An 18,720-nucleotide genomic window follows, 5' to 3' on the forward strand; every position below is an offset into this window, starting at 1 on the left:
TCACCTCAGCACTACCTCAGGACCAGCATCCACCTCAGGACCAGCATTCACCTCAGGACCAGCATTCACCTCAGCACCACCTCAGAACCAGCATTCACCTCAGCACCACCTCAGAACCAGCATCCACCTCAGGACCAGCATCCACCTCAGGACAGCATCCACCTCAGGACCAGCATCCACCTCAGGACCAGCATTCACCTCAGCACCACCTCAGAACCAGCATCTACCTCAGGACCAGCATTCACCTCAGCACTACTCAGGACCAGCATCCACCTCAGGACCGGCATCCACCTCTCTTGGCTTCCCGACTCAGTACAATCTGACCAGCTGCCTCACACTCCTGCCCTAAGCCTTCTCTACCCTGAAAGGCTGGATGTTCAAACTGAGTAAGAATCAACCCCTCCTTAAGTGACTTTGTTAAGTTAAGCAATCCATCCCGAGCCCTACACATCTTCACCTCTATACTCCACACTCTAGAAGTGAGGTGTCCCATCAGCCTAGAAACTGATGGAGCAGAAGGAGCTTCTGTGGTTGTTCCCTTGAGGGGGACAACATACCTCAAGGCCCTCTTGTCCCTACATTGAGGTGCTGGACACACCACACGCAGGGTAAAGGCAAGCCTGTAGCTTGGCTGGTCCCACTGAGCTGTAGGTAGAGAGCTGGCTGTGCCCCGGGCCCTCTCTGGGACTGGTTCCAGCATCTCATCTGCTGACAGCCGTTCCTGACAGCTCTTAGAGACAAGTGTTGGTGAATGTCACTTGGGCCGATAATGACATGCAGGGCACTTAACTTTTCATGTCACACCAGAGATGAGGCTTAGCTGAGATGGGCTGTCACTCTCTCTGAGTGGGGGAGGGGCTGTTCCTCCCCTCCCCCCATGCTCAATGCTTTCCCCTCTGAGGGGTCCCCATTAATGTTTTTCCTTCCCTGAAAGGTCTGGCCCTGATGATGTGAGACGTGACTGTCAATCTTCCCCAGTCACACTGAAAGCAAGACAGGTACCACCTGAGGACTAAATGAACCCACAGTGCCCCAATACCTGCCTGCAGGGCTGGCCAGTGCATCTTTGGGGAGAAGTACCTGGGGGGGCGTGATATAAGGTATCTGCTAACAAGAGAGCTTTCAGGACAGAAGTTTTTCCTTGGTCACCTGAGGTTAGCTGGGTCTCCCCATCTGGAGAGAGGCCAGAACCTGGAATGTTCTGGAATGAGGCCTAGAACCACATGCATCAGACACTGCTCACAGCTCTCCTGGGGTTCGATGGAACCCCTGGGTATCAGTCAGTGACATGGATCTGGGTCAGGCTAGACTCTCTGAGCCTCTAACGTGATGACTGTCTCTGACCTCAGGCTCCGGGGCTCAGATGCCTCAGAAGTCCTAATACCAGAACACTGGGCCCTGTACAGTAAATGCTGCAGAAACCATTCTGTCCTGCTGAAGAAGAGTCACAGGCTGAAAGGACTGGTGTCACACTAGTTAGACATTCCAACTCCTACCTCCCCATCTTCCCTGGGAGAGACTAACTGGGTTCTCTGGGGGCCCTGGAAGCTCCCAGATTACCTTAGCTGTTGCTTAGGCTGCCACAGGGCAGCTCTGAGGTCTGTTTCCCTTCTGTTCATCAAGTGTGAAATTTGCAGACTACATAGGGTCAGACTCACCAGTGACCACGGGTGGGAGGTGTCTACACTGGAGCAGCATGAGCTGGAGAAGAAGAGGGAGGCAAAGCTATCTCCTTCACTCTCCATCACCAGGGCCAGACCCATTCAGGTAAATAACAGCATTAATGGGGACCCCTCTGAGGGGACAGCAGTGAGCATGGGAAGGGGAGGAACAGTCCCTCTCCTACCCAGAGAGAGTGACATCCTGTGGGACAGTGACACATGTGTTAGCAAACCTCACCTGTGAACTATGCAGGGTAGAACTGGTGAGATGTTATTCTTGTGATAGACTAGTCCCTGTGTGTGTGGAGGGTGTACACATGTACACATGCACATGCTTGCATGCACTAACACATGTATCTGTGCATGTGTGCTGCATGTTGCCCTTTCCTATCCATAAATCCTTTAACTACATCAACAGGGCTGAGATCTCTTTGTAAGTCCTTTCATCTTCAAGGTCGATCTTACCTCATTTCACAGGAATTTCTAGAATGTCATTTCTATGCTAGGCCATTCTGTATTACACTCACTACAGCTCTATTCTGGCCATTCTGGAGTAAGCACAGTACAGCTCTGTTCTGCTTCACAGAATCACAACCCCCCCTGACCTGAGCAGTGTGTGTCCTTGACACAACAGAGAACTATTGTGTCTTTTAACACTGCACTGATACATGGCTGTGATGTCCTTATGAGCAACAACTTAAAACCTGGGTAACAATTCTGAGAAAGCCCCATTCTCTTTACCTTGGACTTGTGTGGCAATGATTATAATACACTCCTTGAAATAAAGAGATCAATAATAAAGATGACCAAGACAGACGAAGACAGATGATAGGTAGATTACAGGTGGACGGATAGAGAGATAGATAGATAGACAATGACAGACAGATAAATAGACAGTGATAGGTAGATAAATAGGTAGATGATAGACAGTGATAGATAGATAGATAGATAGATAGACAATGACAGACAATAAATAGACAGTGATAGGTAGATAGATAGATAGATGATAAACAGAGATAGATAGATAGATAGATAGATAGATAGATAGATAGATAGATAATAGGTAGGTTGATAATGGGTAGATGATAGATAATAGTAGGTCAATAGATAGATAGATAGATAGATAGATAGATAGATAGATAGAATGAGAGAGAGAAAGAGAGGGAGGATAGGTACATAAATAGATGCTAAATAAATGGATGATATGTAGATAAATAGATGATAGATAGATAGTATAAATCATAGATACTAGAGGATGGATACATAGATGATACATACATACATATACATACATACATACATACATACATACATACATACATAGATGATAGATAGATAAAATAGATTAAGGGAGAGGAAGGGACTAGGATACTACAATCTCTTTCAAGGGCTTCAACGACCCCAGGACCTCCCTTATGTCTCTGCCTCTTAAAGGTCCACAGCACCTCCTAGTACTGCCATTCGGGACCCCCAGTCAAACCATAGCAACAGACCTGCCTTTTTCTGACTGAGACCTTGAGGGACTTTTGTGATATTATCTTGCCCCTTTATACGTGGTATGACCAGGAGGACTAAGTGAAATAGACTCTGGAAAGCTGTGCCTCACGTGTACACTGAGGCTTCCATAATGTTGGTGCTGGTGATTGCTCCTACTCTCCTCTGAGAGCATAGTCTCCTTAGGGTTTTCTTCGAAGCTTTGGAAATCTATCTTCTTCCTAATAAGGCTAAATGGAATACCCAACCTCTTTCCACTTCCTTCCCTAGGACAGCAGAGAGTATGATGACCTTGAGGACTGCTATTACTTTGGCCAGTATTGACAATACTAACAGAACCCTATATCCTGTGGCAGCTTAATATGAGCTGATACTACACAGAGAGCTTCCTTTTCTATTTTGTTTGCTTTTGGTGTGTGTGTGTGTGTGTGTGTGTGTGTGTGTGTGTGTCTGTGTGTCTGTGTTGTCTGTGTCTGTGTGTGCGATGTGTATATGTGCATAAACATGCATGTGCTAAGCTGTTTAGCCAATTCACCAGGGATTAGCCTTGTTTAATATCCCAGGGCTACAGACATGAGCCATTCATCATGCTTGACTTTTATGTGAATTTTAGAGATCCAAACTCAGGTGCTCCCTCTTGTGAAGCAAACACTTCACCAGCTAAGCCAGACTCTAGATGAAGCATTTTCCTTGTGGTATATCATCTAGTCTTCATGGACAGCCTTAAGGAGTTACCCTTGACCTCTGCAGTTTGTTTTGTTGTTCTAATTTCTAATGCTTACTTTTTAGTCTACTTTGTTATTATGTTCTGGTGTTTGGTTTTGCTTTGCTTCGTTTTGAAACGGGGTCTCTCTAAGTAGCCTAGTATGGTGGTGAATGGTCCCCCATAGATCCATATGTTTGAATGCTCAGTCATCAGGGAGTGGCACTACTTGAGAAGGATTAGGAGGTGTGGCCTTTGTGGAGTAGGTGTGGCCTTGTTAGAAGAAGTGTGTCACTGTTGGTGAGCTTTGAGCTTTCTGAAGCCCAAGTCAGGCCCAGAGTCTTCCTGCCAATCCAAACGTAAGGCTCTCAGCTACTTCTCCAGTGCCAGATACGCCTGAGTGCCGCCATGCTCCCTGCCCTGATGATAATGAACTAAACCTCTGAAACGGTAAGTTAGTCCCAATTAAATGCCTTCTCTTATAAAAGTTGACGGGCATGCTGTCTTTTCACAGCAATAGAACAGTGACTGAGACACTAAGGTTGGCCTGAATCTCACTACATAGAGCAGGCTGGCCTTGAACTCCCGGAGAGCTGCCTGAATCCACCTCCCAAGGCATTGGCATTAAAGGCCTACATAACCACATCTGGCTAGACACTTTCATTTTATTTTTACTCTCCAGATTCCTAGTCTGCTAGCCAAGAGAATACATTTGAATTTTCTCTTGCGTAACAGCACGAACCCAGCTTCAAGGCCTGGTGCCGTTCCAGGTACTTATGAGCCCCTGGTGAGGGTAGAAGGTGACATCTTCATGACAGTGACATGGCCACACTGCTGACATATGCCCATCTCGTCTCTGCAACCTCATAACGCCAAACCTTTCATCAACGAATGCCCAAGCCAGCCACACAGCTGGTGGCTTTTAGCTGTTCTGCTTTTTAGCAAGTCAAAGCCACATGACAAATCCACACTTGAAGAAGATGTACTTATTTTCCAAAAGGTCAGCCTCACAGGCTATGAACAAATGTAAATTAAATCAGGTCTGCGTCCCACCTCTGCGACTGAGAAAGATAAAAGGTGTTGCGGTCAAGAAGGACATTGTTATGTGCTGCCTAAGAGAGAGTAGATAAATAATCAAACACAACAGGCAAGTGTTATAATTGACTTGTTAAGCCAATAATTCAACCCCGAAGAGAATATGTGGTGAAAACTGGCATGTCACCAACTGTATTTTTACTTCGGTACAAAAAAAAAAAATCCATGACGATATTACTCTTAATACTGAAAAACAAGAAGCGACCTAAAATTCTAGTGATCGAAGGCTAATGGTTAAGTCAACACAAAATATTTTAGTACCGTGGGGACTAAGCGAGCTGAGCCAGCTGAGATCTCAGGTGGGAAAGACGAAATTTATTAATGCTGTAGATGGACCACGCATGTCCTTCTGAGCTGGTGTAAAACAGAGGCACTTCCTAAAGCCTTCCAGTTAGGTCTGCATGGCGGGAGGCAAGGTAATTTTACTGTCCCTTCCACAACTTTCCTCTCCTAGTTTTCTATGAAAACTGTATTTTATCAGCAACACACACACACACACACACACACACACACACACACACACACACACAGAGAGAGAGAGAGAGAGAGAGAGAGGCCTTATAACTTTATCTTTTGAGAAAGTATAGCTTTATAATTCACTTGAGAGAGAGACAGACAGACAGAGAGACACAGAGAGAGAAGCTTTATAAGAGAGAGTGTGTGAGGCTTTAGAACTGTCTTTTGATACATATCTCTCCAAGCTCACTTCTAAGCCCATCCCCTCTGCATTCTCTATGCCTAGGCTCAATAAGGGCATTCTCAGCTCTGCTGTTTCCGTGGTGTTCTGGCCCTCAAGGACACATTGGTTTCTTCCTTATCAGTTCTGTCCCTATCCAGAAATTGATCAACCCGGAAGCCCTCCATGATGTGACTGTGGCCTCTGGGTCATGTGTTGAGGCCTGCGGCTCCATTCCCAAGCTAGTCATTCTGTGAGCACACGATGGGCAGGATTTCCTAGGATACCACACACTTCCTAAGCAGTAGGGGTTGAGGTCACAGCCCTTGTTTTTACTGAAACTGAGGCCCGTATGGGGAAAGACTCCGCTGAGATCATCCATGCAGGCTCTGGTGTCTGCCTATGGCTCCTGTTACATGTCATTCCTTTCTATTGTTGTTTGTTCTTTGGAGACAGGGCCTCACCATGAAGCTTTGACCATCCTGGAACTTGCACACACGCTGCCCTAGGAAGTATGATCTCCCTGCCTCTGCCTCTAGAATTCTGAGATTATAGCCATGCATTAATATGCCTGGCTGGGGTACGTAATTCTCCTGCCCTGGGTTAGCTTCCCTTTTGTCCGGGCCTCAGAATGACCCTTGACCTTCACAGCCGCTTTTCAAAGGCAGTATCATTGACTCCATTTCCACAAGGAGCCCAGGGTCCAGAGGGGTGGTGGACAGGGTGAGGCTCCTCTAAGATCTGAAAGGACCCTATGAGCCTACGAGTCTCCCTTCGGCAGCCAGAAATGGGCCAGCAAGGGGAAGCTCTTCTTAATATGGAAAAAGAAACCAAAGAAAAAGGCAGACATCTCTGGAGGAAAAAGGCAACCCGAGGCAGGACTCAATCCAGAGGAAACAGAACTTAAGGTATGGGAAAATGAACATCTGGGGAAATCATGGGGCCTTTGATGCAGCCCGGCCTGAAGTAGGTTTCCTTTAATGATTTGAGGTAGTGCAGTTTAGCTCCACTACTCTTTTTTTTTTTTTTTTTTATTAACTTGAGTATTTCTTATATACATTTCAAGTGTTATTCCCTTTCCCGGTTTCCGGGCAAACATCCCCCTCCCCCCTCCCCTTCCTTGTGGGTGTTCCCCTCCCAACCCTCCCCCCATTGCCGCCCTCCCCCAACAGTCTAGTTCACTGGGGGTTCAGTCTTAGCAGGACCCAGGGCTTCCCCTTCCACTGGTGCTCTTACTAGGATATTCATTGCTACCTATGAGGTCAGTGTCCAGGGTCAGTCCATGTATAGTATTTAGGTAGTGGCTTAGTCCCTGGAAGCTCTGGTTGCTTGACATTGTTGTACTTAGCTCCACTACTCTTACACACACACACACACACACACACACACACACACACACACACACACACACTGACTCACTTTGAGTAAACCACTGTCTACCACAAGTTTCTATCAACATGGGTAGGTTAGGTCTATAGAGCAGCTGAGTAATCTGGAGCCAACCAGAACTGGAAAGCTGGCCGAGATACTCAACTCTTTTCTCCTCTCATAATTTTCTACCATGACTACAAGGAGTCAGAGATGCTTCAGCCGCTGAATTTCCCAGGCTCAGCTCTGACCCTGCTTTCACAGAAAGGAGCTTAGAAGTATCTAGCCACTTAGCTGTCACACCTTCACCCTCTCCCGGGAAACATGGTCCTTCCACATACATTCTTCTCCTGCCATCCTGGGGGGAGCCCCTTACCTGTAGCAGAGGAACAGTTGACCCAGGGTCCCCACAGGCTTCCCTGGAGAGAAGTTCCGGAAGCAGGCGCACAGGGCTCTAACCTCCCGGCCCTGCCCCAGGCACGCTCCCGTGCCACCTGACCACACTGCAGCCTCTGGCTCACCTGTAAATCAGTACCTCGTCGTCGGAGCAGTTGTACTGCAGCTGATACATCTTCACCCTGGGTGCCGACTTGCTGACAGACCACTTGACCAGGGCAGATGTGGTGGTCACATCAGACACAAGCACAGCCCTCTCTGGGGTGCTTTTGGGAGGCTCCCCAGCCCCGCTACCTCCCCCTCCCCGACTGGTCTTGCTGGAACCCGTGATGTCTGAGAGGCGAGACTTGGGCGGCGCCATCCGGCTAGTGCTGTTACTGAGGTGTGGGAGCTGCACGATAGAGACCTCTACGGTGGCGGTAGCCTCTCCTGCCGCGTTGGCTGCAATGCAGGTGAAGGGGCCGCTGTCCTGAGAGGTGGTAATTAGAATGTCCAGAGTGCCGTTGTCATATACGGCAGTCCTGGAAGAGTTTCCTACCAAGCGGTCATCGGGGGCAACCCAGTGGATCAAAGGGCTGGGGTCCCCAATGGCCTTGCACTTAAGAGTGGCTGCCTGGCCCTCCAGAACCAGCAGCTTGTGTGTGTGCTGGGTGATGAGGGGCGGCTCACACACAAACTCCTCCTCGCGAATATGCCAAAAATAGCGACCCTTGAGACCTCCAGGGGATCCACAGGTCTCCAGGTCGTCATCCCTCTCCAGCCTTCGCAGCCAGAGAAGCTCACAATTGCAGTGCAGTGGGTTCCCTCCAAAACTAAAGGACAGGGGTGGGGCAAAGGGTGTGGCAGTGAGCAAGGAGGCCTGGGAGCGGGCAAAGATGGGGTCTGGGGGAAGCTTCTGCAGCCGATTGGACGTGAGGTCCAGGCGGGCCAGTTTCTGCAGGTCTGCGAAGGTACCCTCAGCGATGTGGTCCAGCAAGTTGTGGTCGAGACTCAGCTGATGGAGGTTGACCATGCGCCTTACAGAATCCCAGGGAAGACCGTGGAGGTTGTTGTAAGATAGGTCCAAATCTTCTAAAGTCAACAGGAAGTCTTCAAAGGCATCATCAGCAATGCCACCCAGCTGATTATTGTTCACAATAAGGTGCTGCAGGTTGACTAGGCCCCGGAGTGTGTCCTCCCCAAGGCTAGGTAGCCGGTTGCTGTCAAGGTGCAGGGAACGGAGGCTCTCAAGGTCCAGGAAGGAGAAGGGCTGGATGTGGCTGATGGTGTTCCTAGACAAGGTCAGATCCACTAGCCCTGTCATGTTGGCAAAGTCTTGGCGGCCAATGTGGATGATGAAGTTGCCACCCAGACGCAGCTCCACTGTCCTCCGGTCAATGTCAGGGGGCACGAAGAGGAGCCCCTTGGAAGGACACAGGGTCCCCAGTGACTCAGACAGATTCTGGCAGACGCAGTACTTGGGGCAGGCATCGACCACAGCAAACGCCATGCCAAAAGCCAGCAGCCCGCCAAGCAGAGTCTCCATGGTCTGGTCACTCGGCCTCTGCACCTGGAAGGAAGGACACAACATCAATGTCAGCAGGTAATTGCCCTTATTAAGAGCTTCCTCCCTCCAAGGAATGTCACACAGCACTAGGGAACAACAGAGACAGGCTATGCCCAGGCAAGTGCTCATACCTTTTCATTGAACTCTTCTAACATTTTTTCCACTTTATTTTTTCTCTTCAACTGGTATTATCTCCTAACAACTTGATTCACTGTTTGTGTATTTTCAGATTATTTCCTAAATTACATGTGAGTACCATGCTAGCAGACCTTTTATATGTTTTATGAACTGCTGCTTTATAATCATCTAGCACAGTGTCTGAAAGCCCAGAGAAACCTAGTTACTCAGTTGGTATTTGTTAGATGGTGGGTGGACAGATGAGTAGGTGATTAGATTTTGGCTGGATGGATAAGTAAGTATACAGATTGGGGGATAATAGTTGGATGTGTGGGTGGCTAAATGGATAGATTTGGCATTGGTATGTCTACAGATGGAAGGATGGATGAGTGGATACAGGGAAGGATGGGTGATAGATGGGCAGGAGAGTCTGAGATGGGTGTCTTTGTGGCTAGAAGGATAGATGGATAGATGTGTGGGCAGGTGGACAGATGGGTAGATGGATGGATAGGTGGGCAGGTGTATACATGGATGGATGGATGGATGGATGGATGGTTGGATGGGTGGGTGGATGGATGGATGGACAGATGGACACCTCCCTGCTGGGTATATACTCATTTCCCTAGGGTGTTCACAGCCTCACTCATTGTCCAGCACTTAGCAGGCATTTTTCTTAATGGACATATAGGGTAGGAAAAAGACAAGGATTTCCTGGGGGTTTCTGTGCCTCCCAATCTTACAGTCTTTCAGAATCTCCCTATTCTATGTGGCAACAATTATGTACCGTTTTGTGTGTAAGGCTAAAACCAAGCCATTGTGTTGGTCTGTGAGAAATCCTGTGTTGTACAGCTTCCTAAAGACCAGAATTTCTAAAATTGACTTTCTCAGAGTGCTAATTACGTTCCACAAAAGTGGCTTCAGAGGGCAATAATCTGGGAATGCGCTGCCCACTTGCTAGCCCTTGTGAACGCTCTGCACATGTTAGTGAGTTTGGAAGAGCTGAGGTATTCCACAGTAGGGAAGAAGACACTAGATTAAAGATTAATTTGGTGCTGCTTTTAAAAAAATTCATTTCCTCTGTGCATGTGCACACACTTGTGTGTTCAGACACGCGTGTACATGCGTGTGGAGGCTGGAGGTTGACACCGATTGTCGTCCTCATGGGCTTCCCACCTTATTTTTACAATAGTGTTCCTCCCTGAACCTGAAACTCCCCCATTTAGGCTGGACTTGCCATCCAGTGAGATTCAGCGAGACTTTACCTCCCCAGAACTGGGATGATAGGCACATTGTGCCTGGGTTTCACATGGGTGCTGAATATATAACGAACACTTTATCAATTGAGCTATCGTTTCCGCCCTATTCTTGTTTTGAGCAAGTTATTAGTATTTCAAGGAAGTAGAAATCTGTATGTCTCAAGCCGGGTGCCACAGATACAAAGAAAGCACCCAGCAGACGGTTTACGTATATGCTACTTGATGTATGAGTGAGGTGTCCTCCGTAGCCCTTGGCATTTGAACACTTAGTCTCCAGCTGTTTGGGAGGTTAAGCAGGTGTGATCCTGTTAGATGTAAGTGACTGGAGGCAGACCGTGAGTCTAAAGACATTGGCAGTCACTGTTTCTTTGTGTTTATGACTCAAGGCATGTACCCTCAGTCTTCTGCCCCTGTCCCTGTGCTTTTGCCCCCAACCCCCACTGAGGATCCCAACTCTCTGAACTATTAGCCCAAGCAAACCCCTTCCCCTCTATGCTGACTTGTTCATGCTGACGGCAAAGGTTTCCTGCGTTCCTGTCCAGGCTCTGCCAAGTGTGACCCTAGAAGACCAGAGCTCCTCTTGGGAACAGAGGAAGGCAACAGAGAGAGTTCTGTGATTGACAGTCAGAGACGTAGGCACTTGATGGGACCCAGGGCGGGGCGGTCGCTCTGCCTCAGCAAGGAGTTTGGTGACAGTTGGTACTGGCACTGGAGAAGTGATAAATATGTACTATATACACATGCCATATATAAAATCCTCTTCCAATCATATGCTTGGTCACGCAGATTTCAATTCTATTATGGTACCTCTTTAAGGGAAACTCCTCCTTTGAGACCCTTCAAGGACCAGCAGCTTTCCCCACATTTCACCTGTAGATGGCGCTGTCCCGAGAACGGGGCTGTCTGACAGAAACTCCACTATGAGCCAAACCATACCAGACAGTGACAGTATCTTGTTAAAAATGAGATAAAAGGGGCTGGGGATTTAGCTCAGTGGTAGAGCGCTTACCTAGGAAGCGCAAGGCCCTGGGTTCGGTCCCCAGCTCCGAAAAAAAAGAACAACAACAACAAAAAAAGATAAAGTTCATTTTAGTAGCATATTTCATTTTGCCCACAATATCATGTCAATGTCACCAGTGCTGTTATGGACGAGATGTTGAATATTCTTTCATTTGTATAGTGACTTTGAAATCTGGTGTGTATTTCACACTTACCAGCACACCCCAAATGATCCTCCTCCATATGCGGCTATGGGTTCCCTAATGATCAAGACTGCTGTCTGCTGTCTGCTTTGTAAACAAAATTTCATTAGCACATGGCCCACTCATTCCTTAGCGTCTTTCTTGGGCCATCTTTCTTAGCTATGTGGTAGAGGTGCAGGGTGTGCACACAGAGAGCACAGGACCAGCAAAAGCTAATGCTATTTGCTGTCTGGTCTTTTCTGGAAGTTTTCTGTGTTCTAGAAGGTCCTTCATTAGGAGTTCCCTGTGGAATCTCCCAAATGTCTAATTCCACATGGTGCTACCCCATCCCCTCAGGAGCAACTAAAGTCCAGCTAGTACCTACTGCCACCAAACTCCTTGCAGAAGGAAAGCAACCATCCTGCCCTGGGGCCCATCAAGTCAGTCTCTCTCTCTCTCTCTCTCTCTCTCTCTCTCTCTCTCTCTCTCTCTTCCCCCTATCCTCCCTCCCTTCTTCCCTCCTCTCTCTCTCCCTCTCTGTCTGTCTGTCTCTGTCTGTCTCTCTCTCTGTCTCTCTCTCTGTCTCTCTCTCTGTCTCTCTCCCTCCTCTCTCCCCCTCCCCCTCCCCCTCTCCCTCTCTGGCTGTCAATCACTGGAGAACTCTATTTGTTGGCTTCCTCTGTTCCCAAGAGGAGCTCTGGTCTTCTACGTACACACTTGGTAGAGCCTGTGCAGGAAATCTTCAGCATCAGTTTTAGGCAGGAAAAGCTGGAGCTAGACCCCGGGGCTGTTAACCTAAGGCCTGTACTAGCATCTTCTGCTTGGTCCCCAGATCCGTCCCAGCCAGCCCTGCCAGTTCTGTGGGTTAAGAGGCTGATTCTGGCAGCCTGCCTCAGTGTAGTGTGGATTGTGGCCACCTCTATATCTTTTGGACGTCTCCATCCTTGACGTTTGTCAACAGTTTCTGCAACACAGCTGAGGTGGTAAAGGAAGTCAGGGAGGTGGGACTCACACCCTCATGCCAGGAAAACCCAGACCCCTTTGCTTCAAACATCTTCATCCCTACCAAATGATGTTAAGCAAACCACAATTGAAAAAAAAAAGTTTGTTGAAGATTAGGGAATGTCTAATGAATTCAAATGGGTGACATAATAGAGCTGGGTAAATATATTTTAAGTAATCAGCATGGAAGACAGACAAGTGACTATTGAATCTTAATTAAAATCGTATTCTGAGAACTGTCACTTAGCCCATTTCTCCAAACAAAAGGCGGTCTCACCCCCACTTTTGCAGGAAATGGATAAATTATCCTGATTCGGGTAGATAAAATGGGGGAGGTGTTTCCTGTTTGAAGCAGGGATTTGATAAAAAAGGCTAAGAGACAAGACTGGCCTTCGAGAGACGTGCTTCAAGCATCTCTGAGAGGTGAGGGTGGCCGAGGGGAACAGAGAGTAGGAGACGGGGCCCGGCATGGAAAGAGAGCCCTGAAAGCAGATAGAAGGGGCTGATGTCCCGTTGGCCAGCAGTGCAAGCAGTGGTGCTCTGAGAGCCGAGGACACAGATGGGCTATGCTATCCAACGTCAAATCAGCTTGCAGAGGAGGCGAGACTGCCCATGAGGAGCATCTCCGAGCCAACCCTGGAGCAGAGGAAGGAGGATAGACAGAAGTGAAGCAACAGGACAGCGCTCTTTGAACCTACACTCTTAGCCTAGACTCGAGCACTGGCCCAGGGTGGAGATGGTACCTCCCTGCTCCCATCATGCATTGGATTTCTTCATGTGGAACTCACAGTTCTGCAAGGTAACGATCAGCTCATAGTCCGTAAGGTGCTCTCGTGTAGTGAGAACGAGATGCCCTCTCTGGCTGTTGGCAGAGTACCCTAGCTGAGCAACCTTGCACAATGGACAGCCTGCTCCAGCATACCTTGGGGCCCTGTGCACAGTTACCCATGTTTTAGCTACTGAGAAATGACATTCAAAGCAGTTTGGACCCAACAGAACACTCTCCTCCACCCCAGAAAGGATCGCCACTTACTCAGGATTGCCTGGCGCCAGGCCATACTCCAAGCAAAGGAGGCCCCGCCTGAGGCAGCCATGTGCCTGGTGTACCCAGAACTGGCAGCTTTACTTGGGATTGCTTAGGAACCAGAGACGGTCCAGCTGTTCCGCTACATTTGGGCACTTGTGCTTTCTGCTTGGAGGAAAACTTGGAGAGAAATTTGGGGTTCTCAGAAGCAGAGGGCTCACTGGCTCTGAAAGGCCCACTTAGCAGGCCCTGATGGTAGGGAGCATTCACACATAGGCATATGCATGTACAGACACACACATGTATATGCACAAACACACACATGCACATGCAAACACAGAAGTATACTGGCAAGGAATACAGAACCGTGAAGCCAGGCTGTTAGTTTATTATCAGTGCCTCTAGGTGAGATTTTTTAAATTTTATTTTTATTATTTTTCAGTTTTCCAGCATGTGTGTGTGTGTGTGTGTGTGTGTGTGTGTGTGTGTGTGTGTGTGGGTGTGTGTTGTAGGCGGATGTAAGCACATGAGTGCAGATAGCCTGGAGCAGAAGTTACAGGTGGTTGTAAGCCACAGCACAAGAGTGCTAGGGGCAGACAGAACTCTGGGCTCTCTGAAGAGCAGTTTAAGTGCTTTTAACTGCTGAGCTAATTTTCCAGCTTCTGCAGGTGGATTTTCATACTTTAAACAATGCAGGGGTCAGTTAAAATGGGGGAGCAGAGAGCAGCAGACCTAGGCGCAGAAAAGGAAACTTCCTCTGGTTGGTGGTTAATCCTAAGGCCCCTGCAGTCCCCACCCTAGCCCCTCCCTCCTTTGCAGCTCTCCCCACCCCCCAGCCTCTCTGCTTCCAAAAGAAGAGGCAACATTTAGCAGATGGCTGCTTAGATATATGTGCCGTCTCTCCGTCCTGATTTCCATTTAAAAGATATCTTAGCAACCAGCCTGAACCCCCACTTGCCCCTGAAGCCTGTAAATCTAGTGAGAGGCTTTGCCTCTTGCTTCAGGTAAAAAGGGCTAAGACCCTCCAGTGTGCTCCAGGTAGGAGGGTGGGAGGGGCTGGCATCAGCCACCTGGAGGGAGGCAGCAGCTACGCCTTCTCTTCACCACTGTGAGAGAATCACACTGCTCACCCAAGAGGAGCTAGGGAGGCTGTGTCCTGTCTAGTAGTGGGGAGAGGGACCCTGACTTCCTTCCACTCGGGCTAGGAGCACAGACACCAGAAAACAAAGTCTGGGCCTCCATTTAAGTGTAAAGAAGAATGAGTGCTGGTTTCCTAAGCACTCTTCCTGGCCCTGCTCACTAGACAGGAACCCTTTGGTAACGCTCTGCATTCCTCTGTGTTCTAGTTAAGCCACATCAGGACCCCAGCAATGGATTTGTGGTGGGGGCTGGGGAGCCTGGAGGCCAATGGAGAGCTTTGTTTCTTTTCCTGATGTGACTGACCATTAGATCTCCTTTCTCTGCTTTTCATGCTGGCTTGTCTCTTTAATTCTATTGAGGACAGGCAGAGGAGGTAAGGATGCCAGGGGTCCAGATCAGACCCCAGAACAACTCCGGTAACCCTTCAGGACAGAGCAAGTAAGGTCTGTGGGTTTGTGTCAGGGAAGGAGAGAGCTACATGTCTGAGCAGGAAGCCAGCCTTCGACATTGGATCCTGGAGGCTTAGCAGCCAGCATCAAAGGAAGGAGGGGAGGAAGAAGACAGGAGAGAAGAGAGAACACATGAATGTCCCTAGGAGAGGCTCACAGTCCCGAGACAGCCTTCTCTCGTTAGCTGCAGAAAGACACCCTTATATAGGACGGATAGCAGCATCTCACACAAAGTCACAGGGACAGGAACCACCTTCTAAACAACAGCGAAGAGAGGGGAGACATGTCTAAAGGGCAGTAGGAGTCCATTTAGGGCCGTTAGAAAGGCTCTGTGTGAGATAGCCTGTTCTTATCAGGAGTCTGCTATTAAGCTACAACTGCCTTCTCTTTGGAGGATCGTATTATGCCTCCGTGTTAACATATCTATGGTCGCTTTTACTGTGCAATTATGTTTGCCTGCCTGTTACTCCTTTTCACCTGGGGACCTTGGTTTTGACAAGAACTATTTTTGCTGGGTTCTTAGTTCCCGGTAGCGAGCCTAGTCCATGGCGCTGAAGAGGCACGTGGGCTGAGTGAATTAATGGGCAAGTGAGTGAACGAACTCTGTTCCAGCAGGAAGAGCCCCTAGTCCACCACACCTCTGACAGCCTGTATCCTGTAATTTGCTACAAGAGTGAGCTTACTCCTGTGGGGCAGGCCATGAATGCTGGGAAATGAGTTCCTCAGAGACCAGTGTCTAACAAGAGCTATGGGGTCTCGTATTTCTCAGCCCTGGGTTAAGACAAACCACGTTCTACACCCCCTTGAGGATTCTCAGGAGGCACGAGCCTCGGTTTCCTTTCACTGCAACCTGTTCCTCAATACAGCCTCTCCCTGACTCCTCCCTGTCCGATTTCCCCACCTCTCTTCCCGCCCTTCCCAATCCACCACCTACATGAACCACTTACACTAAAGTCCTTGTTCCAAATCGTTGTTCCTTTTCTGACGATTGCTGGCCCCAGGCAAGCTTCATAATTGTAACTGGAGTTATGTTACATAAACTTCCAACAGTCTGGACCCCAATGTATGTGAGACACTGGGAATTTGTTTTTTTTCTATTTTAAAGCAGGAAAGCCATTAATGGCATCAATGACTAATAAGACCCAGAAGGAATGTAGTGGGGTAATGCTTGCCCCACATATAATCGAGAGGTAGAAACAGTTGGGGTGGAAGAGACTGGAGAGATAGTTTGATTGGTAAAGTGTCCACGAAGCCCTGGGTTCAATTCCCAGCACTACATAACACAGGCCAGAAGGTACACATCTGTACTCTCAACACTAAGAGAGGGGAGGCAGTAAGCTTCCTTTTAAGTCATTTTTGGCTACATAAGTTTAAGGCTAACCTGGGCTACATGAGGCCTTGTTTCAAAAATTAACACCAGTAACAACAACAACCAATCAGCAGGAAAATCCGCCCCTGACTGGATCTAGGAAGCTGTGGAGACGCCCACCTCCCTGTGTGAATGAATGTTCAGGGTTAACAAAGCGACACCCACACATGGTAGGGTATGAAAGTGACCAAGAACAGGGAGATTGGGCTGTGAATGGAGATGGGGTTGGGTTGGGGAATGTGAGGAGGCTGCGATGTGTGATGTGTGACAGCCTGCGTGTGTGACTGAGCAAGCTCCCGAGGGTGTGGGAGGGGGCGTTGCATGAATGGAGGTGAGCAAGCGAGTGAACAGGTGGGTTCCCGTGACACAGCGCTATGTGGGCGAAGGAGGCTTTACACACATCCCTACACACATCTTAGGTGGGAGTGGGGCTGTGGAGAAGGGGTAGGGAGCAGGCTTGCTTGCTCCCCAGTGACGGGGACAAATGCCAGGTTGTGCGATGCTACCTTCCCGTGCACTAATCTCCATGTAGTTTTCGATCTATCCTGTTGGCGATGCAGGAGGTGCATGGCTGGTCTAGGCCTCCAACTTTGCTGTTTCCACCCGTCAGCTTCCACCTAAGCTAAGTGGACATAGTGAGACAGGAGCTCTGATTCACTCTCGATTCTCAACAATTTACCTCCAAGATCTGCGCCTTATTTCACCGAAGTGGAAAGCCAGCGGGTAGCTCTCAGCCCCTGAATGGACCATTTCCCTCCCACCTCAGAGAGAATGAGGACACGCAGGGACACGTTACCCACTGTAAGGGCTCCTCTCTCACACTGAGGGTCTCCTCAGCTACCTTAAACCCCAGGACCAAGCCCTTACCTTCTCCGAAGTCAACCCTCTCGCCTACCTCTACCTCAAAGAAGATGTCAGCCTCATTGACTCTTCAGTACCCTCCATCCTGCCCCTAGTGCTCCACTCAAGGGACGTTTCCAGACTGGTCCACGTCCACTCTGCAACTGGGCTAATGTGGGGAGCAGTGGGCTGCATAATTGAAAGCAGCAGATAATCCAAAACTCATTTCCATTTCGCCGGGGAATGGTCTGTCTATGATTTAGTCTCCTCATTATGTCTGGCTCAGGCAAAATTAAAATTGGCTTTTCTTATTTAAGCTACCCAGGCTACAGGGCAAGCATAGGCTAGGTGGCATTAAAGTTCACTGTGGCTACATATCGCAATTATGTGTTAGCATCTGAGCAAGATATCATACTTGAAGGTCACCAGAGAGAGCGATTGCATTTTTCTCAGCAGCCTTGGGATCCTTGAAGACTAGGATGAGACCTCCTCAACTTGGGTCTCTCTAAGGAGAGTGTTTGTGTCCCCCACACTCGGGATCCCTCAGTCTGGGTTCCCCGAGAATAGGCTGTCTCTCCTTCATTATTACTTACTTATCTATGGCTGGCATCTTAAAGAAAAAAGGGGCGCGTTACTTGGGATTTGCAGTTGCAGAGAATTACAGACCATGATAGCAGAACTTAGGCATGGCGGCAGAAATAGCTGAGAGCTCACTTCCTGAACCACAAGCAGGAAGCGGATAATGTATTCAAAATGGCAGAAGGCTTTAGAAACCTCAAGGCACCTACCAGTGACATACTTCCTCTAGCAAGGTCACGCCTCCTAATCCTCCCCCAAACAGCCACCCAATGGGGATCAAGCATTCAAATACCAGAGACTTATGGGAGATATCTCAAACAAACCACCACACCCTGAGACCTGGGCTCCCTGTGGGCAGGCAGGGCTGTGTCTACTTTTCTAGCTCAAGTATCAATCTTAAAATAATGCTTCCTGGGTCTAAAGCTGAATTCTTCATGTCAGGGTCCCTGGTGAGGCCTGGACCTCCCTGAACCTTTCTTGTGCCTGCATCACTGGTCTCATCAGGAGTATAGACCACGCTGATAACACAAAAGCTCACAGCAATGTGGATAGCATCTCATCTTATACACAAGCCTGTGGCTATCACCTTGCTCTGTTGTTAGACATTTGGTATAACACTAAACACAGTGTATTTTCTCTTGGGCTCCAGATAACACAATTAAAACAAAAAGTGTAGAGAGAATATCTTATCTATTATACAGATGACTCACGTGTCAATTAAAAATCCTATGGCCCGTGGCTTAGGCAAGAAATAGAAGGTGGATTGTCCAAGAGGAAAAAGGATTCTGGGATAGAGCCAGGTGCAAAAGGTCCTTGGAAAAGGT

The 18,720-nt window shown here is 48.5% G+C and overlaps 1 protein-coding gene across 3 annotated transcripts in view; it reads right to left on the reverse strand.

The window, feature by feature from the left end:
- The window catches only part of Lrfn2 (leucine rich repeat and fibronectin type III domain containing 2), a 168,751-nt gene that overhangs the window by 22,843 nt on the left and 127,188 nt on the right, over positions 1 to 18,720 (reverse strand). For 2 of the 3 annotated variants that reach the window (XM_017596406.3, XM_017596405.3), the window contains one exon: positions 7,519 to 8,942. In XM_017596406.3, the coding sequence (XP_017451895.1) occupies positions 7,519 to 8,918 (1,400 nt within the window). In that variant the 5' untranslated portion in view covers positions 8,919 to 8,942. Of the gene's footprint in view, positions 1 to 7,518; positions 8,943 to 18,720 lie in introns of those variants that run through there. The other variant, NM_001039699.1, reaches the window with a different exon arrangement.

This window comes from Rattus norvegicus, chromosome 9 (genome assembly GCF_036323735.1).
Source record: "Rattus norvegicus strain BN/NHsdMcwi chromosome 9, GRCr8, whole genome shotgun sequence".
Lineage (NCBI taxonomy): Eukaryota > Metazoa > Chordata > Mammalia > Rodentia > Muridae > Rattus > Rattus norvegicus.